Source organism: Glandiceps talaboti, chromosome 7 (assembly GCF_964340395.1).
Source record: "Glandiceps talaboti chromosome 7, keGlaTala1.1, whole genome shotgun sequence".
Lineage (NCBI taxonomy): Eukaryota > Metazoa > Hemichordata > Enteropneusta > Spengelidae > Glandiceps > Glandiceps talaboti.
In genome coordinates this window covers 17,183,421-17,204,203 of record NC_135555.1, presented here as the reverse complement: position 1 = coordinate 17,204,203, position 20,783 = coordinate 17,183,421, and the positions used below count along the sequence as shown (strand labels likewise).

General features: G+C 36.3%; 1 protein-coding gene across 1 annotated transcript in view; it reads left to right on the top strand.

Annotated features, from left to right (window-relative positions):
- The window catches only part of LOC144437282 (uncharacterized), a 109,259-nt gene that overhangs the window by 64,389 nt on the left and 24,087 nt on the right, over positions 1-20,783 (top strand). Inside the window, exon 3 of the mRNA XM_078126205.1 lies at positions 1,293-1,355. Coding sequence (XP_077982331.1) covers positions 1,293-1,355 — 63 coding nt within the window. The remainder of the gene's footprint in view (positions 1-1,292; positions 1,356-20,783) is intronic.

The window sequence follows — 20,783 nt, the reverse complement described above, 5'->3', positions numbered from 1 at the left end:
TGGAATTCATATAAAAGTCACACTGACAGGCAACTATTTGTATCATTAAAATTTGGCGGGAAAATTGAAAAATGAATTTTTGGTGACAATTTACAGTGTATTAGTGAATTGGAAAAAAGTTAATTTAGTACAAGAAGGCTTGAACTTGTAGTCTGTTTTTATCAGTGGCAAAATCAGGCATTCAAAGTTCAAGTGAAAAATGTCAAAGACATTATTAATATTTGTGAAAAGTATTATACTTTGTAGTCTGCTGAATTTTGGCGGGAAAGGTATTGTTTGAAATTAGAATGAAAGTGATACCAAAATTTACCAAATAATGAATCTGTAGTCTGCTGGCAAGGGTAAAATGTTCCAAATTAGTTAGAAATTTGTTCAAAAAGCTGCTTAGTAGCAGAATTTGTATACTTTGATGTGGACTGTGATGTGGAAATGATCCAAATTAGCATGTCAGTGAGAAACGTTTAATTGGTGAGTCGTTGGCTTTTGAAGTCAGAGTTAGCTAACTAGCTATAAACAAATAGATTTGATTCCTTTAGTCTGATGACCATGTCTTTTAATCAATGCATTCATGCAATAAATATTTGCACTCATTAAAAAAAAAAAGAAGCCGATGATAAAATCAAATCAATTTGGACATCGCAAATGATGTTGGTAATGAAATCTAGTCTAAAAAATACAGTGGATATGGTTTGAACATCAAGGGAATTGGTTAAGTCAAGACGTACTTGTTAATTCCCAAACGCACCGATGTGAAAGTTTTATTTGTTGTTAAAGTATATACTGTATGTCCATGGTTTTTATACACCCCCTATTTGGATCAAAGGTATCATCTGTATACACTTTACAAGGATTACTCCGAAAATAATGAATTTTTCATCGAATTATAACTCCCCTATTTTAGAGTACTTTTCGATGTGATGAACTAGAGAATGAATGTGGGCAATATACGACAAATCTGTATTTTACAAACTTTCCTGTCAATATAATACCCCGTCAAATAGCCTGAAATGAGACAACGATTGGCAACATATGTTACTGTACCAATCTTGCGGTCAGGCTAATTGATGTCCATTTCATCGCACTGGTGACTTTTGTCGTTCAATTGTCTCGCAAGAAAAGCTGATGAAAAATGCATGACTTGAAATAACCGAGTGTGAAATCCAATGACGAACGACGACGACGACGTGACGTCTGATTCCTAGCGAATTTGATCGCAGCTGAGTTTAGCATTTACATCTCATCTTGTACAATTAAGATACTGACTTGTTGTCTTATTTCCTTTGTCCTTGCAGATGATGAAGCTAGTGGCTGACAAATTGGAGTCAGAAAATGAATGGTTGAGAGAGAAAGAACAGGTAATGAAATCTCGGCTCTACACTTGCCGACTATTATTTCATCAAGACTCTCAATTCGTATTCCTCAATTAATTCACAAATTAAATCTCTTTCTGCAGATGGGTCGCTAGCATTCCACAGCCCCAGTAACAACTTTACTCAACTGGGCCACACCAATTTGTTTGATGTTAGGGGTGGGCAGCTCTCTCTGTCGGGGGGTGCACCCCACACCTCACCCCTTCACACCCTGTAATGAAATCAAGTAGTCCATCAGTTATAATAACCAATCTAGTCCGAGTGATAATGAAAGCAGCGGCACACTGTATCATTAAAAAAGGGCTCATTAAATTTTCACACATTCAAAACCTGCCCCTACCCACAGTTAAATATTCCTAATCAACATCAGGTGCTCGTTACCAAGGCAGTGTTCCGACTTCCTCATTTGCATACGGTGACCTCATAGATAGCCTTTAAAAAAAATCAAGAAAAATACTCCCTAGATATTTGGTTATTTTTATTTCCTGTTTGCCTCTATTAAAATCAGGCACTGAGACACGTACATATACACATACGCTAGATAATTAAAGGTCAAACAATTTAGTTTGTATCTTGTTGTAATGGTCTAGTTATTGGCAATAATCTGGGATCATTTCAAAAAAACTAAAAATAGTTCATTCTACAGATGAAGAAATTTACACTAGCCACGTCTCAAACTGTTTCACGTTAATAAGAAAAATTTTCCTGGTGTGAAACAGACATAATTTTATACATGAAGACATTGTCTCATCTGAAACAGACCTTCTACTTGTATCTAGTACACCCCCCCCCCCCCCCCGACACTATTTGCATAAAATGATCTTTTTCTTATTACATACTAAAGATACCTGGGTTTTCTTGCCGATAATCACATCCCTGCTATTTCTTTCATATGAAACAGATGGCGTTTTCTTGTCTCAAAATTTGCCCAAGTGTTTTTGAAATGCACATTATTTGCATCAAGTGAAATGTGCTACCTGTGTAAAAGCCAATGTTATGTTATTCCCTTCTAGTTAAATATCAGATCTGTGAATTATGAATATAAATGTTGCATCATCAAAATTCCTATCAGAATGTCAATAACGCTTCATATTTACAATTTCAATGAAAGAAGGCAAGGCACAAAACCACTTTGTGTGTGTATGCCTGTGTGTGTGTGTGTGTGTGTATGTGTGTGTGTATGCCTGTGTGTGTGTGTGTATGTATGTGTGTGTGTGTGTATGCCTGTCTGTGTGTGTATGTATGTAATATGTATGTACGTACGTACGTACGTACGTACGTACGTCTGTCTGTCTGTCTGTATGTATGTATGTATGTATGTATGTATGTATGTATTTACACATGTATGTATGTATGTTTGTATGTATGTATGTATGTATGTATGTATGTATGTATGTATGTATGTATGTATGTGTATGTATGTATGTATGTGTCTGTCTGTCTGTCTGTCTGTCTGTCTGTCTGTCTGTCTATGTATGTATGTATGTATGTATGTAGTAGTAGTAGTAGTAGTAGTAGAATCATTATGTATGTATGTATGTATGTATGTATGCATGCATGCTTGCATGCGTGTATGCGTGTATGTATGTATGTATGTATGTATGTATGTATGTATGTATGTGTGTATGTATTTGTCTTACATAATGAACCACTAGTTGGTTAGGCAAGTACAATGCCATGGAAAAGAAGTATATTTTAATTTCACTTGATAATGATGTAATAACATTGTTCTAACATTTAGGCTGATATCAAAAGCTTTCACTGTGACCAAAAAACGTTGGCGGTACCATTCACTGAATTCAGAATATACCCATCTGAGAGAAGAAAAAAAAGTTCCTTGAATATCTTCATCCTCACTGATGAAATCCTTAACAAAAACTGAAAAATGATTGGTTGCACATCAAGTGACTAGAGATTGGCGTAAATTCTAATTTTACTGATTTGATGAGAGATAGCTATTAGCGATACAATCATACATTCCTTATAGATAAATCTTAGTGGCAATAATTTTGTCATTTGCCAGATTTTTCTTAAAATGTTATCCTGACAAGAGTGTCAGTGAAAATGATGAGGACGTTCATGAAATCAACACACATCCGCATCATAATCATTAAGTTTGACAGATCTATGATTAATAGCTCCACAGCAAGCTTTATTAACATCCTTTTGTCTCAGCAGTTATCGGCGATAATAACGTTCACTCTAAAAGGCTGGGAATTTCTCTTTTGCATTTTATGATAAATCGATGTGGCACGAGTTGGACCAATTGAGAAAAATCTCATACGTAAGGATATAGATGTTTACTCTGTTGATGTCATTTAACTCAGAATGAAACTAAGAGTGTTAAGAATTTTGCCCGGGATGCAAGAGATGTTGATTTCAACATACAATAATGATGCATCACTAACTATCTGTTTCCATTAGGCTGCGGCTGTGTTCAAATTTCTGAACGCATCGAGCCCATCAATATTGAAACACTAATTCCGGGCGTTTTCATCATACCGTCATTAAGTGGTCTGAACCCTACCCCTCGTATGTTCATATTTCATCCATTCTTCATTATCAACGGGAGCATCGTCAATATGCAAAATGAACAAAAGAAATATAACATCCTGCTAGTAACCTGTCAATTTCCCGTTGAAATTAACAAAGAGATATATTTCAAAATTTGTAACTCGGATGAGTGAGTTTCATTTTTTTTTTTTTTTTAATGTTATGGTATGTTCATTTCATATACAAATGATGATGTTGGTTTCATAACACTTCAGTCAATACCTGTATACAGTGTATAATGTATATTCATGTTTATGTACAAACATGTGTAAATATCGGCCGTTTTGTGAGGGGAAAAAAGGCATAGCGATTATTGTGAAAACTCATTAAGCCAGCTTGTGCTTTAATAAAGCTTATCGTTGGCTAGGCATGACCAACTAATAACTTGGAAGCTCCATTACTCAGCTTCTTGTCACTTAATTGTTAGAGTCTGTCTCAGCATACTGCAATGTAATGTTACCTATTGTAACGCAGCCGACTGTGACGTTGAAAAAAATGAATTGCTTGCACTGACCAGCTGAAATTTTTTAAATTGGAACTTTTTTTTCAAGTGTAGATATTTCAGTGTACAGGGACAAAATAGTCGACAAGTTTATCATTATTTGTGTTGTTTTGTCATTTAGTTTAATTAAGCTTAAGTCTTTTTTTATTTCCAACTATAGATATTCTTGTGTATAGGCTTGAGTTTACAGTTTATTTAAGTTATTATTTTTGTTTGTTTTTAATTTTTTTTTTAAATTTATTTAAATTATATTGAAACCGTTTTTTTTCCCACCGAAGATATTTGTATATAAGGGCTAGACAGTTTCCAGTTCATCATACTCTTGTTGTTGTTGTTGTTGTTGTTGTTGTTGTTGTTGTTGTTGTTTAATCTAACATTGTTTTGTCAAACTTCAGATATTTGTGCAGGGTTTAGGCAGTTTATAAGTTCACCAATTAAAACTATGTTTTTCCCCATTAATTTTAATCAAATTCAACTCTTTTTGTCAAACTTCAGATATTTGCAAAAGAGAGGGGCTTGATAGTTTTCAAGTACACTTGTAAATTACCTTTTTTTCTTGTATTTATTTCAATTACATTGAAGAGCTTTTTTAAACTTCAGATATTTGTATAAAACGATGTCTAGTCACATGTTTGTCATAACATTTTGTTTGCAAGCCCTTTTAATTAAATTGGAATAATTTTGTCTCCAGTTTCAGATACAAGTCGAACCAGAGAGTTTCAAAAAAATTAATGTTACGGTTTATTTGCTTGCATTTTAATTAAATTGTAACCGTCTTTCTCAACCTTTTAAAGAAATTTGTATAAATAGCGGGGTGAGACGAGACGGTTCACAAGTTCGTAGTACTGTTTTGTTGACGTATATTTTAATTTCGTAGCAATGTCTGTATTTAAAGCTACATGTACAATCTTACGATTACATTTTAACAATGAAACATTTTCGCACTAACTTCTGCAATTTTTAATTACGAGAGAGTGTCACTCTTAGCACAATTGAAACGTCCACCATTTCACTCATTTTTTTTCATGTGAATTCTATTTTTGTGCTTTTGTTGTCTGCAATATTCTTTTTTGTCAATATTTCACATTAGATTACATAATCTAAATTCAAAATTAAAAAGAATGCTTGACAATTGTTTTATAAACTTTAAAGTATTTCTATAACAACGGAGGCATGCCAGACATTTATGTCCATTCAAATCAAAACACAATGCATTTTGTTTGTGTGCATATTAATTTCAGCTTATATGGTCACTCATATCTCATATCTGGTCCATGAACTTTGACTACTTCCTAGGGAACTATTTCGATGGTCCTTACCAGAATCTTTTTCCATTACTATCAAAGATTGCATCTCTTTTTTTTTCAAATTCATGTACTGGTGAAATAAGCTCAAACCAAATTTACTGGGACAGTCATTCCATTCCTTTTAAAGGCCGGGGTTTCAATCCCAGGTTTTCAACATAAGCGTTATCTTATCCATGGAGCCATAGAGATTATCTAGGATTTATCTTTTGTTCTGGATTAACTTTTTCTATAGCTTTGTCAGACATTTACACCTAGTGCTTAAACCTCTTTAAAAGTGGGTCACCAGGTGATGAAACTTTTTTGGGTGCGAACATTATAAGTTCTCACAGACATTATTCATATGGCTTATATACACGCTTCAAATGTTACCAGCTTCCATCATCATAAAATATCCTGTGTCCTCAAATAACAAAAAAAAAGTTTGATGATTTTTTTCTGTGATTTCAGTGGCAATACTTACAAGCAATCTAGTTGGCAATAACCCAATATCAAACTTATACTCATTAGTTATTCCAAAAACGGCTTTAATGATTATCGAGCACATCTATTTTGAAATTCATTCAGTGAAACAAATTTAATGTTCATGTCTAGCGTGGAATATTTCGATCCTTCAAAATCACAGTTTTTTTCCAATCTTATCACTTAAAAGCATTTATAAAGACGGCAGTATTTCTTAATTTTCAACAACCATAATGTCATAACTTTGCTACCTGCCAAACACCCTTAACAGTACACTCACTAATTAACTACGACCACATTATTTATACGGTGTACATTTTATGACCAGCAATTTCATTTCACCCTCGTCTATCATAAAGGTTCATTTTAATGTCAGATTGCCACTCTGCGGAATAGAAAATTTTAATGGGTATAGCTGCCGTATTGTTATTAGTACAGTTGCGTTCTCAAGCAGAGAAAAGTTATCTCACAGCCCCTGCACATTTCATTGACACCTTGTGTTTACAGGGGTTATGCATCAAATTATTTTGGCCCTTACGGGGGCAATCATTTGAACTTGTTGTGTATTATGCGACTGAAACATATGAATCAATCAAATGTCATGTGTTGAATTCAAATCTCAGAATTCGTCACCATCATACTTGAAAGCTCCTGAATGTACAGATTATGAATCAAGAAAATAATTTGTTTTTAACAGAATGAAAGAAAAAACTTGTTGCATTAATATCTTATTTATTTTGTGTTTTATATACATTCTAATCAGTATGCCCCCCTAATGATAGCCAACTTTTGTTGTTGTGAGTCAAAATGATAAAAATTGCTATTTCTTGTGAGTAGTCACCACATAGTAAGAGATAGAGGAACACCAAATATTGGTGCGTCACTGAAATATTGTGTGCATCAAAATTGGCTTAGTGGGCACGTTGATTCTAATATATTGTGACATAAGTAACATTCATGCTGATTTTAATAAATAACTAAAACAATGCTAAAGTTCTCAAATAAATACAAACAAACAAACAAACAAACAAACAAACACAAATGTAATCAATAACAACAATTCATGAAACTCTCTCTCAGGTTTCAAAAAGTTAAAGTTATTATCTTAAGTAGGTAAAATCTACCCGAGTTCCACAGGTATGAAACCAGATTGTACCCCACTGCTCGCAGGGTTCCATTAGTACCCAGATTACACATGTATGTTACAGAAAGTATGGAAACCTATATGTAAGTTTTACTAGATTTATCACCTCTGTTCCCCGGGTCGTGCACACCCCAAAATTAAAAAACAAAGTAAATGGAAATATGAGAGACTTTTGTCAGATTTCCCCCATCAGTTACCATAGTTACCAAACTTAAGCAAAAAAACTTTAATGCATGAATTAATCATTAAATGCAATGCATTGCTTTGAATTTAGGTTACAAAATTTAATACATTTAGCAATGTTTAGTGATTCAGTTGAATGGTAAGTGTGCAACACTTTTTTTATCTATCTAGAAAAAAAATGCAATATGTAAAAAGGCAAGAACAACACATTAAAAAAAAGCAATATCCATAACAACACTTATGTCATCATGGTCATCAGAAATATGGATCATATTTACAACAATGGCAAGTCAGCTATCGGGAAGCTATCAAATGACACACACTAAAACTATTGTAGGAACATATTGATAATCGTAAACTATGATTCTAAATGAAGAGACATTGATGTTATGAAACTCATAGTAGTAGGGGGTGTATCATCTAGTCTGGATGTCAATGTGGTATCGAATCATCTCTAACCACGTCTGGTAAAACTGACTCAATCATGAACCAAATGTTGTTCACACAAATGAGTGAACCCCAAATGTAAACAATGTATTTATAAGTAGTGTCCTGAGCTGACAAATATACCATATTTGGACATTATGTAACTGCCCCAATAAACACTAACTTATTATTGGTTGGAATTCTGTGATTACCATATTTGGACATTACATAACTGCCCCCAATGAACACTAACTTTTTGGTTAGAATTCTGTGATTACCATATTTGGACATTACATAACTGCCCCCAATAAACACTAAACTTATTATTGGTTAGAATTCTGTGATTACCATATTTGGACATTACATAACTGCCCCCCTATAAACACTAAACTTATTATTGGTTAGAATTCTGTGATTACCATATTTGGACATTACATAACTGCCCCCAATAAACACTAACTTATTATTGGTTAGAATTCTGTGATTACCATATTTGGACATTACATAACTGCCCCCCTATAAACACTAAACTTATTATTGGTTAGAATTCTGTGATTACCATATTTGGACATTACATAACTGCCCCCAATAAACACTAACTTATTATTGGTTAGAATTCTGTGATTACCATATTTGGACATTACATAACTGCCCCCTATAAACACTAAACTTATTATTGGTTAGAATTCTGTGATTACCATATTTGGACATTACATAACTGCCCCCCTATAAACACTAAACTTATTATTGGTTAGAATTCTGTGATTACCATATTTGGACATTACATAACTGCCCCCCTATAAACACTAAACTTATTATTGGTTAGAATTCTGTGATTACCATATTTGGATATTACATAACTGCCCCCCTATAAACACTAAACTTATTATTGGTTAGAATTCTGTGATTACCATATTTGGACATTACTGCCCCCAATAAACACTAAACTTATTATTGGTTAGAATTCTGTGATTACCATATTTGGACATTACATAACTGCCCCCTATAAACACTAACTTATTGGTTAGAATTCTGTGATTACCATATTTGGACATTACTGCCCCCCAATAAACACTAAACTTATTATTGGTTAGAATTCTGTGATTACCATATTTGGACATTACATAACTGCCCCCTATAAACACTAACTTATTGGTTAGAATTCTGTGATTACCATATTTGGACATTACATACATTTGTAACTGCCCCCAATAAACTCTAAACTTGTCATTAGGCAGAATTCTGTGATTGGCTAAACAAAGACATGGTGTTAAATGACTGTGTGGGTCATGGTTGTGGTTGTGGTTGAATTTTAAATTGTATCCCATACTTTTCAGAACTTCATTGAGCTAGACTAAAAGAGAAATCTGAAAGATTTGATGAAGGATAACACTAGACTAGATTGCGTCTGTGAATAGCAAGCTTCCTCAATTCAAATCATGTGCAATGTTTACACTAGCTTGATTACAGGATGATAATATTGACATAACAAAGGCACTGCTATCACTTGTAATCTAACACATACAACAACAATAGTTTTATGGCTATCTTTGTTAGCCGATAGCTGGCTTTCCACAGTAATAATTTTTCTAAGTAACCATTATGTTTCACATATTATATATAAACGAAACCAACCAACTACTTCTGTGTCAACCTGAAAATAAAATTGTTTTCGGTTTGAGTTTTTTTGTTTTTTTTGACTGACTAAGGAAATTTCTCGACAACAGTATACATGTATATACCCGTACCCATAGACTACACGTGTGAAATGTTTTAATAATGCAAACCTTCAATATATAGTCCTAAAAGAAAGCCACTTGTGAAAGCCTATATGGTGTAGTAGTTTTTTTTACTCTCCATAAAACTATAATTTTGAAAGTCTAAAGAGAAGAAGCTAAGAGAAACTAATCATTCTTCAGAGAAAGAAAATGGAATTTTGATGAAATTGCTGGTATAAATTATTCAAAACAATCGAGTTTCTACTTGAATGAATTCCAGTGGCAGACATTGTACTCTGTGTAAATTGTTTATCTAAGTATCCGATAGTAACATCTACATGTATGTGTATGTTAAAGTACAACACTTTAATTTGTGCCATTTCAATTGGCTTTCAAAACATTTACAATACTTTTAAGTTCATTGGTCAAGATTACAGTCACATACTGCACACATACAATTGTATACATATAGTCTCTCTCTCTGTCTATCTCTGTATCTGTATCTGTATCTGTATCTGTATCTGTATCTGTATCTGTATCTGTATCTGTATCTGTATCTATCTCTGTATCTGTATCTGTATCTATATCTGTATCTGTATCTGTATCTGTATCTGTATCTGTATCTGTAACTATCTGTATATGTATGTCTGTCTGTTGTCTGTCTCGCCACCCCCCTCCTCCCCCCCCCCTCTCTCTCTCTCTCTCTCTCTCTCTCTCTCTCTCTCTCTCTCTCTCTCTCTCTCTCTCTCTCTCTCTCTCTCTCTCTCTCTCTCTCTCTCTCTCTCTCTCTCTCTCTCTCTCTCTCTCTCTCTCTCTCTTTCTCTCTCTCTAATACTAGCTAGCACTGAAGTATCAAGTGAGTCATTGTGAAAGTCTTGAAAATCTTGGCATAAGTCCTCAGGTTTGTCTATCAGTGCATTGTGTGTTTTTTATGTGTTTTATATGTGTGTATGGCACACACACACACACACACACACACACACACACACACACCCACACACACACACACACACACACATATATCTGGTTAAATATGTCAGGACATATACAGAGTTTGCTAGGTTTTCCCCTTTCCTTTCACCAGATTTCTGAAACCTTAGCAAAAACATCAGACATTTACTGTAAAATAAAGTCTTCAGTGTGGCCCTTGGCATATAAACGTTATGAAATATTCAAAGGTTAAGGCAGAGTATGACATATCTAAATTATGACAACATTGAGTAAATAAATATCTCAGAGTCTAAATCATATTGTTTTTTTGTTGTGTGATAGTTCATTACAAGGTGGTGATAAATCGCGGAGTCATCACCTGTTTCCATGGCAACAGTACTGTGTTTTCCCCATCAACTTTATCACATCTTCCTGTTTAATTGAAGAAATATAACTGTACTCTAACACCTTGGTGATTTAGGGTTATGAATTTTCAGGCAGCATTTTCAATTACATGTTTAAATGATCATAAAATGTAAAAGCAAAATTTTACACAGCTTCAGTAAAAAGGCATGCGTATGAGTTGACCCTGGCAGTTGACATGAGTTCTAATGCAATTTGTCATCTGTAATACATATATATCTTCCCTTCCCTTCCCCCCCCCCCCTTCCTCCTTCCTGCACACATATTTCCCCACCAATCCTACCTCAAACAGATGTATAAAATTGTTATTTTGCTTCTGAAATATTGAAAACTCTAGACGAGCAAATATTTGTAGTATAAGTAAGTGTCACGTATCAATCACACAACTGTCAATATGGGTGAGAATAGACATTCACTTGTCTCGGTAGAGCACATCCACCCCCCCACCCCCCATCTGCTTTTACGTTTTCCCTTTTGCTCATTCACTAACTTACATGCTTTAGCAACTGAAACCTTTACACCTTATTTTATCATGTACCCAACCACATTAAGCCATTACTCCCACCACATTTTATTACCCCACCATCATCTCACCTCAGGATCATCATCATACCACCACACCCCACATCACTGTTCCAGTACGATTCACTATCACTCCACCACATCCCATTACACCATCATCATCCCACCTCAACATCACCCTACATCACCTCATTATACACCACCTCACCACATTCCTCCTTAGGACCATCATCACCCCCACCCCACCCCACCCCACCCACCCCTTAACATGCTCCACCCCATTATACATTTTAAAAATTATACATAGAAAAGAAAACTCTAGGCATCTATTCTCACCATCCATACCCTATTATCATGTACCCCATCATTACCCCACACCCCACCCTAGGCATCTATTCTCACCATCCATACCCTATTATCATGTACCCCATCATTACCCCCACACCCCACCCTAGGCATCTATTCTCACCATCCATACCCTATTATCATGTACCCCATCATTATCCCACACCCCACCCTAAGCAGGCATCTATTCTCACCATCCATACCCTATTATCATGTACCCCATTATTACCCCACACCCCACCATAGGCATCTATTCTCACCATCCATACCCTATTATCATGTACCCCATCATTACCCCACACCCCACCCTAGGCATCTATTCTCACTTCATTCATTCATATATTCTCATCTCACATTATACAATACCAGTAGACTTAAACATACACGTTTTAAATTCCCATAGGACTAATACTATCCATATAACAGTAGGTGACACTGTACAAGGGTTTCCATTAGATTGCCCTCCAAACTCATACTAGTATTCAAATGTGTTGGAAACTATCAATTTTATTATATTTTGCCTTTCAGCAAACAACTTAGGAAATATGTGCTGTTTTAATTAGTGATCCCAGTCCATGCTTCATAGCTAGTCATCTTAACACCATTGCCATTGTCCCCTACCCCACCCTTCAGCTAAACAGCCAAGCTTACTTCATTTTCCAAGTTGCTTCCAATGTAAATCCAATATAAATTCATAATCCAATCCCTGATCACCATGATTAATTCTTCTTCCTGAGAATCCATGTCTGTTAGACAATTTACTGAAGCTTCACCTATTATTATCATTGCAACTCTACTCCCCATTCTATCACAGAACACAACACAATGCAATATGCTACACAACACAACACAACACAACACAACACAACACAACACAACACAGCACAGCACAGCACAACACAACACATCACAACACATCATAACACCCTGGTGACCCACACCACCACCCCACCCTAATCAACTCTTCCACTCTATATTACCTCAACCAACATCCTCTCACCCTACTGTAGCCCCACTCAACCCCATCCTACATCACACACCAAACCATCCCAACCAACTACCCCACATCACCCTACCCCTTTCATCCACTCTATCCTATCTCACCCACATTCCCTCACCCTACTGTAGCCCCACTCAACCCCACCCTACATGTACATCACATACCAAACCACCCCAACCAACTACCCCACATCACCCTACTCCTTTCATCCACTCTATCCTACCTTACCCATATCCCCTCACCCTACTGTAGCCCTACTCTATCCCATCTAGACTAACATCACCCAACACCCCATACCACCCCCCACCTTACCCAACTAATCCAAGTACCCCACATCACCCCAATCCAACTGTAGCTCCTTACTCTATCCTTCCTACCCCATCCCATCCAGCCCATCCGCGATACCCCATCCTACCCCACCCCACCCCACACAAGAACTACCCTAATCAGTTTGTTTAAATTCATGTCTCATTCAGACATCATTTATACAGCCAATATAAATTCATGTTAGTCATTCAAATTAATGAGAGTCCTCAACAATCATCTCTCCAGGTAATTTCTTCATTTCACATCAGTCACTCCTCAAATAATAATACTCCCGCTGCCTCTAAAGCCCCACCCATCACAACATCCTTCTTCACCCCCCAACCCCACCCCTCTTCACCCTTTAAACCATCAGGCCAACTTGATTTGCCACTCCAAATGTCATTAATCTGACAAAAACTTGATGATTGTCACAAATCTCTGCCTGTCATAGAATCACAGCAGACTTGATTGTTCATTTACCAAGATGATACACGATATCCAGCATCATGGAATCCAACGGAGGCTACAGGTTATTTGCTCCACTAACAAAGTTAACAATAACCTTTCTTCCGTCTTTCTGGCATCTTTTATCTAATTTGCCAACCGTAGATTGCTCACAACGCAATTAAACTATGGCTAGATCACAATCACAGTGGACTGACATGGGGGGATACGTAAGGTAGTATTATTATTATTATTTTTAAAGAGTCACCAGATCGTACTTGATATCAGAAACTGGATCTGTGATTTGTCGGGCTTCGTTATTGGCAAAGTATGCTGGTCATTAAAAAACGAGTGCGTCTGAAGACAGCCCGCTAAACCACGACAGATAATTTATGGGTACATTACTACACAGCACTTCTGTTAAATTATTCACTACTTTATTAGTCATAAGGCTGACTGACTGCACAAGCATATTTGCATTAATTCCCGCGTTACAGATGACTGGAGATTAAGTTCTTTAAGTGGAAAGAAACAGAATTTTTTCTCTCTTCATCGATATTGTGCAATCGCCTTAACTCAGAGAGGACACAGCAAAGAATGATGGGACATTTTTTACAACTTCTCTCTCCCAGCAGACAACTGCACCACCCTCCTCTCCCCCCCCCCTCCCCCTTGTGACAGTCAGAGTAGTATAAACTTAATAATGCAGTGATTATTTTGAAGTCATGAAACATGTACACTACAAAGAGTGGAAAGAATTTGATTCGGATTATAGCCATTATACAGTTTAAATGAGCAAATGAAAAAATACTGCTGAAGTGTGGCTGGCAATATCATCATGTTGTCGTTAGCATCACATTCATATTTGCATTAACATTCACATTTTGATCCCCCATAAATTGTGTGTATAGCTGTCAGCAAAGTTGGCTTGACAAGTCGGAATTTAATGGAATGCTAACAAGTTTGAGAAATTCACAATATGCTAACTGAAATGAACAATGACATTTCTGAATTTGATGTTCAGATTGTGAAGAGTTAATCATAGGTAGATATAAGCACACAGATCAACACACAAACAAATACTTAGATAGATAGATAGATAGATAGATAGATAGATAGATAGATAGACAGACGGACTGACGGATGGACGGATGGACGGAACGTACGTACGTACAGACAGACAGACAGATAGATAGATAGATAGATAGATAGATAGATACAGAGATAGTGAGACGTGAGATAGACAGATAGCTAGATAGACAGACAGACTGACTGACTGACTGACAGATGGACAGACAGACAGACAGACAGACAGACAGACAGATAGATAGATAGATAGAAAATGAAATAGATAGACAGACAGATAGATAGTTAGATAGACATACATACAGACAGACAGACAGACGGACAGATAGATAGATAGATAGTAAGACAGTGAGATAGAGACAGACAGACAGACATATACACAGACAGACAGACAGACAGAGATAGTGAGATAGAGTGAGATAATGAGAGAGTTAGACAGTGAGGTAGACAGACAGACAGACAGATTGGAAGGAGCGAGAGAGATATGTAACAGTTTTATTTGATTATTCAGTACCTATTCATAGCAGGACAGGCAATCGACGATAGCGAGATAAACAGGCAAATAAATATACATAAGGACAAATGAACAGGTAGATGAGTGGTATGTGGTTGGCAGATGGACTTCTATTTCATGGTTGGCTGAATGATTGGTCAGATGAAATGTGGTTGTGTGGTCTTACACATCTATATAACATATAACTATGTCAGCTCGAAGAAAAAATCAGTGAACCGCCAAGTTTGCATGTTACATCAATGTCACTATGTGAAGTATATAATACGTATCTGTCAGGTTCAAGCTATAAAAGTGCACCTTTAATATTCAAGCAGTGTTGTGTGTCCAACTACATCGTTTACCTGTCCACACAACAATAAATTTGAACTTGTAATTGCATCAACCGTCTTGAACCACTTAAAAGTAAATCGAATTCAATTGTTATTACACTAGTTGAATGGTCGGCCATCTGCAAATCAAACCCCTGAACAAGGACTTCAAGGTTATCGAGTATTTCTCCCGTCCTGTTCTAACTGCATGTCCAAGTGTTTCAAGGGATTCCTTTATGGATTCAAAGAGTGTGAGTTTTATGTGATCTTTAGCCAGGATTTCGGAAGTGGTTGCTCTGTACTTGAGAACAAAACCTTGGTCAGACTGTCAAAGGTATTATTGAAATCAAAAGGGTCTTTTAACTAAAGTGCTCCTTACAATTAATGCTCTAGCTTGCATGCACACACATGTTCACACACACATTGACACACACACAGACACACAATGCACATGCACTAAATTACATGTACGACCACACCAAAGTGTGCACCTGTATGCACACACACAGACAGATGGACAGATACACACATACACATACTGACGCAAACAGTCACATATTCACATACTTATACACACACTAACATATACATAATGACCACACCAAAGTGCATGTGTTCCTGTATACGCACATACACATAGATGTACATGCATACATACATACATACATAAATACATACATACATACATACATACATACATACATACATACATACATACATACATACATGCATGCATGCATGCATGCATACATACATGCAGGCAGGCAGGCAGGCAAGCAGGCAGACAGGCAGTCACTGTAGGTGGCAGGCAGGCAGGCACACACACACACACACATACACAAACAAACAAACACACAAACAAACAAACAAACAAACACAAACACAAACACAAACACAAACACAAACACACATACACATGCACACAGTGACAGTGACACACACAAACTTTTTCTGCATCCATACTAATACAAGTCATAGCAATAGATATTCACAAAATGTATAAAAATATTTCCCTGAGTGCTCTAGAGCTAAAGCCGTCTTTTGGCTTTGTGATATTCTGTCCCTTTCTTTGAAGAGTATTTTTATCTCTTTGTTTTACTCAATTCCTTGTGGGATCACGATTTGTTTAGTCGACAAACAAGACTGTAATCTCAGGGAGAGTGATGCACAGATTATATTTACATTGCCACAATATTACCACTTGTTATTTACATACCATCAGAATGAAGGCAAAATGGAATTAAATGTATTTTTAGGTGTACAGATTTTGTGAATAGGGTATGTACTACCTGTCTATATAAACTGAAAGACAGACAGACAGGTATGCATATTAATGATATACATGGATACACATATACCTACCTACCTACCTACCTACCTACCTACCTACCTACATACATACATACATACATACATACATACATACATACATAGTGATACATATGTACATACCTACCTACCTATCTACCTACCTACATACATATCATACCTACCTACCAATCTACCTACATGTACCTATCATCCTACCAATCTTTAAGTACCTATCCACCTACCTACCCATCTACCTACCTATCCATCTACAAATAGACAGACAGATAGACAGACTAAGTCATACACACAGAGGCACGCAAATAACTGAATAGATAGACAGACAGGCAGGCAGACAGACAGACAGACAGACACAGATAGATAGATAGATAGATAGATAGATAGATAGATAGATAGATAGATAGATAGATAGATAGATAGATATAGACATGCACATATATATAGAAACAGACAGACAGACAGACAGACAGACAGACAGACAGACAGACAGACAGACAACTAAAAACATCACAATCAGCCAGTTGATACAAGAAGCATAAGAATGTGATGTCTCATTGATTAATGGTATAGAGTATACTAGTACTAGTAGATTATGATATAGCTATATCCAGATCAAGCAGAACTTCCCTCAAACTGACAAGAAACATCATGGGCCAGATTATTATTTATACAGTTGCTAAGGAACAGGAATTATTAGCATAATTATGAAGCTGTCATAACAATAATAAGACAAATGTCATTGATACGTGTTAGTCAACTGCAAAAAAAAAGGTCAGTTAACGTATCTAGTGTCATCCAAAAAAAGATCCCCCAATACCATAGATTGTTCAAAATCTCACCAGTAATTATAATATAGGTGATACCCATGGAAAGGTCATGATTGCAATCAAGGTGTCAATCAATAGTTCAATGTATTATCCACATAACAAATGGTCCCACTTCATTTCCATTCTACCCCACCCCCACCCCTCACCCCCAATGTACGATGAATGTCTTAGCATATAGAAAATCAACCCTGGGAAGTACGTGTCTCTGTACTGGTGTTCAGCAGTAATATTTCATCTACTTTACAAACAACCTCACCCCAAACACCCCCCCCCCCTCCCCTTCACCCCTTCACCCCTGCCAACCCACCCAAGGTAAGATTAATATCTTAGCATATAGAAAACCAACCATTAGAAATGTCACTTTAGTGGTGTTCGACAATAATATTTCATCTACTTTACAAACAGCCTCACCCCGAACTTCACCTCTATGCCTTCATCCCTACCAATCCACCCAAGGTAAGAATTAGCATATATTAGAAAACCAACCCTGGGAAGTGTCATTATACTGATGTTCAGCAAAAACATATCATCTACTTTTATACAAACAAACCTTAACCCTAAAACCAAGTGCTAACCCCCCCCCCCCCTCCCATCCCCATCCACCCACTCTTAGATTATACATGTACCATTATATCAAAAGTTTTCTGACAGATCCCTGAGTAAACTATAAATTGATTATTATCGTATTTTGGCAGCGTTGAATGTAGTCTTAAGGACATAACATGACCTACAATGGTACATGTATTTTTTGTGATTGGCATATCGTTGACATTTCACTGTCGTCACCAATTGATTATTTTAACCCATCAGTTTCATTTTTCTTTGGCTATTTTCTCATCAGTCAGCATCACTTTTATGTTATCTGCCTGTTTTTCACAGGAAATCGGATTCCGGTGTAATGCTAAATTGCAAATTTTAATGTGTTTGGGGTCAAAAAATAAAACCTAAAGATGTTTCCGTTAAGAAAAATTAGAAAATTAGAATACGTTTATATGTGGTTTCTAACATTTCATTTGAAAGTTGAAACTATCGTACCAAATTAGAATACATAGAATATAAGGTTTCTAACATTCATTTTTTGAAAGTTTAAATCTGTTGAAACTGCAACTGTAACATTTATTTTTCATCAAATAACCAACGATATATTTGCCAAGAAGTGGTCAATTACTTACTTATAGACATTGTATCTGTTTAATTGGTGTCAGTTTTATCTGTAGGTATTGTAGTGGCAAGTTTATAACTTGAGTGAAAGTTGAATCTGTCTGCTAAGTTACAACTGCACTAATTTATAACTGTAGTGTCGTTTTTTTCGATCAGACAAACCATAATCTGTTCACTGAAAAGTGTTAACATATCAATGATTAGACATTTGTACATGTTAATCAGTGGTGAATATTATCCATAAGCAGTTTAGAAACGTTTTGAGATTGTGATGGGGGGGGGGGGGGGGGGGGGGGTTGAATTTTGGGTGCAGACCACAAAATCAATTTTATTTGATTTATCATGTCTACAGCTACAAAAAATATGTCCGTAGTAGTCCCGCCCCACTACTAGAGAGAGAGAGATGGATGGGAATGACATGATGTGGTCCCTCCCCATTACTAGAGATGGATGGGAATGAAATGACGTAGTCCCTCCCCATTACTAGAGAGAGAAAGGGGAAAAACATGATGTGGTCCCTCCCATTACTAGTGATGGATGGGAATGAAATGATGTAGTCCCTCCCCATTACTAGAGAGAGAAAGGGGGAAAAAAGCGTGATGTGGTCCCTCCCCATTACTAGAGATGGATGGGAATGAAATGACGTAGTCCCTCCCCATTACTAGAGAGAGGAGAAGAAATCATGATGTAGTCCTCCTCCCCTTTAATAGAGAGGGGAAAAGACATTATGTGGCCCTCCTCTTTGCTAGAGAGGGAAAAATACATGATGTAACCCCCCCCCCCCACTATACTAGAGGGGGGGGGGCAAAACCCTGATGTGAAATCCTGTAGAATGCACAGACTGTATAAGTTTCATGGTGTGAAATCAATATCTGAAATGAAAGTGTAACATACATTTCTAAGTGAGACAGAGTGTGTGAACCCCATGTACTTTAAAACGTGATCCCTACATCTTTATGCATTGATGTGATTTCTTCATATATAAATTTTCAAAAAAAGGAAAGGAAAAAAAAAAGATGTTTGATAGGAAATTTGTAAAAGATTGCACCTTTTATTGTGTACATTTCTCAACGAACCGTGTCCATTGCTGAGATTGACACAATTTTATTCCTGGGTAGGCATAAATTTGATTGGGGGGGAAATGTACAGAAGTGTATTCGTGTCGTTTGGCATACATTTCAGAGCAATTATTCCGGCCTGTTTTTTCCTGTTTCATATTCTCAGTTCAAGAAATGAATAATAGAACATCTTAATTTGGTTTCCGCTTGCTGCACTCATTTTCTCTTTCACCTTGTATCATTCTTGGCTGTTAGATATCCAGAACTAATTTGTTGAATTCAGTCAGCCGGGTCACTTTACACACACACTGGGTCTGGTAATCGCTATCACTGACAGATTTCTCAATCGTTTTCTGATTCACTTCTTTGATCAGTCATCACCTTTCATGAAACCAATTCTACGAGTTTAGAATTTTATTTTTTACTATCATGGATGGTGCACGATTTAGAAAGAAACACTTGTGTACTTTTTGAGAGACAGAAAAAAAAACCTCTCTGACATCTAGGTGTAAGGATTTGCATCACTTTTTAGCACAAGGAGATGCTATGACTGCTGCAATCATGGTTAAAAATCAAATAATTAGTGAATATGTACTATAAATTTAAAAGTTGAATCTGTGCACTCTGGTATTCATAATATATATGACATGCCACTTCACTGGAAAACCTAAATAAGTTTGGGTTTTTAATGATGGACAAAGTTTTTCATACTTTTGATCAATGATATCATGAAATGTAATCAGTAATAAAAACCATCCTACAAATAAACTTTATTTAGTTTTTATTAGCACAACTGAACTGAGGTTCAGTAGTGCTATAGGGATCGCTGTGTGTGTGTGTGTGTGTGTGTGTGTGTGTGTGTGTGTGT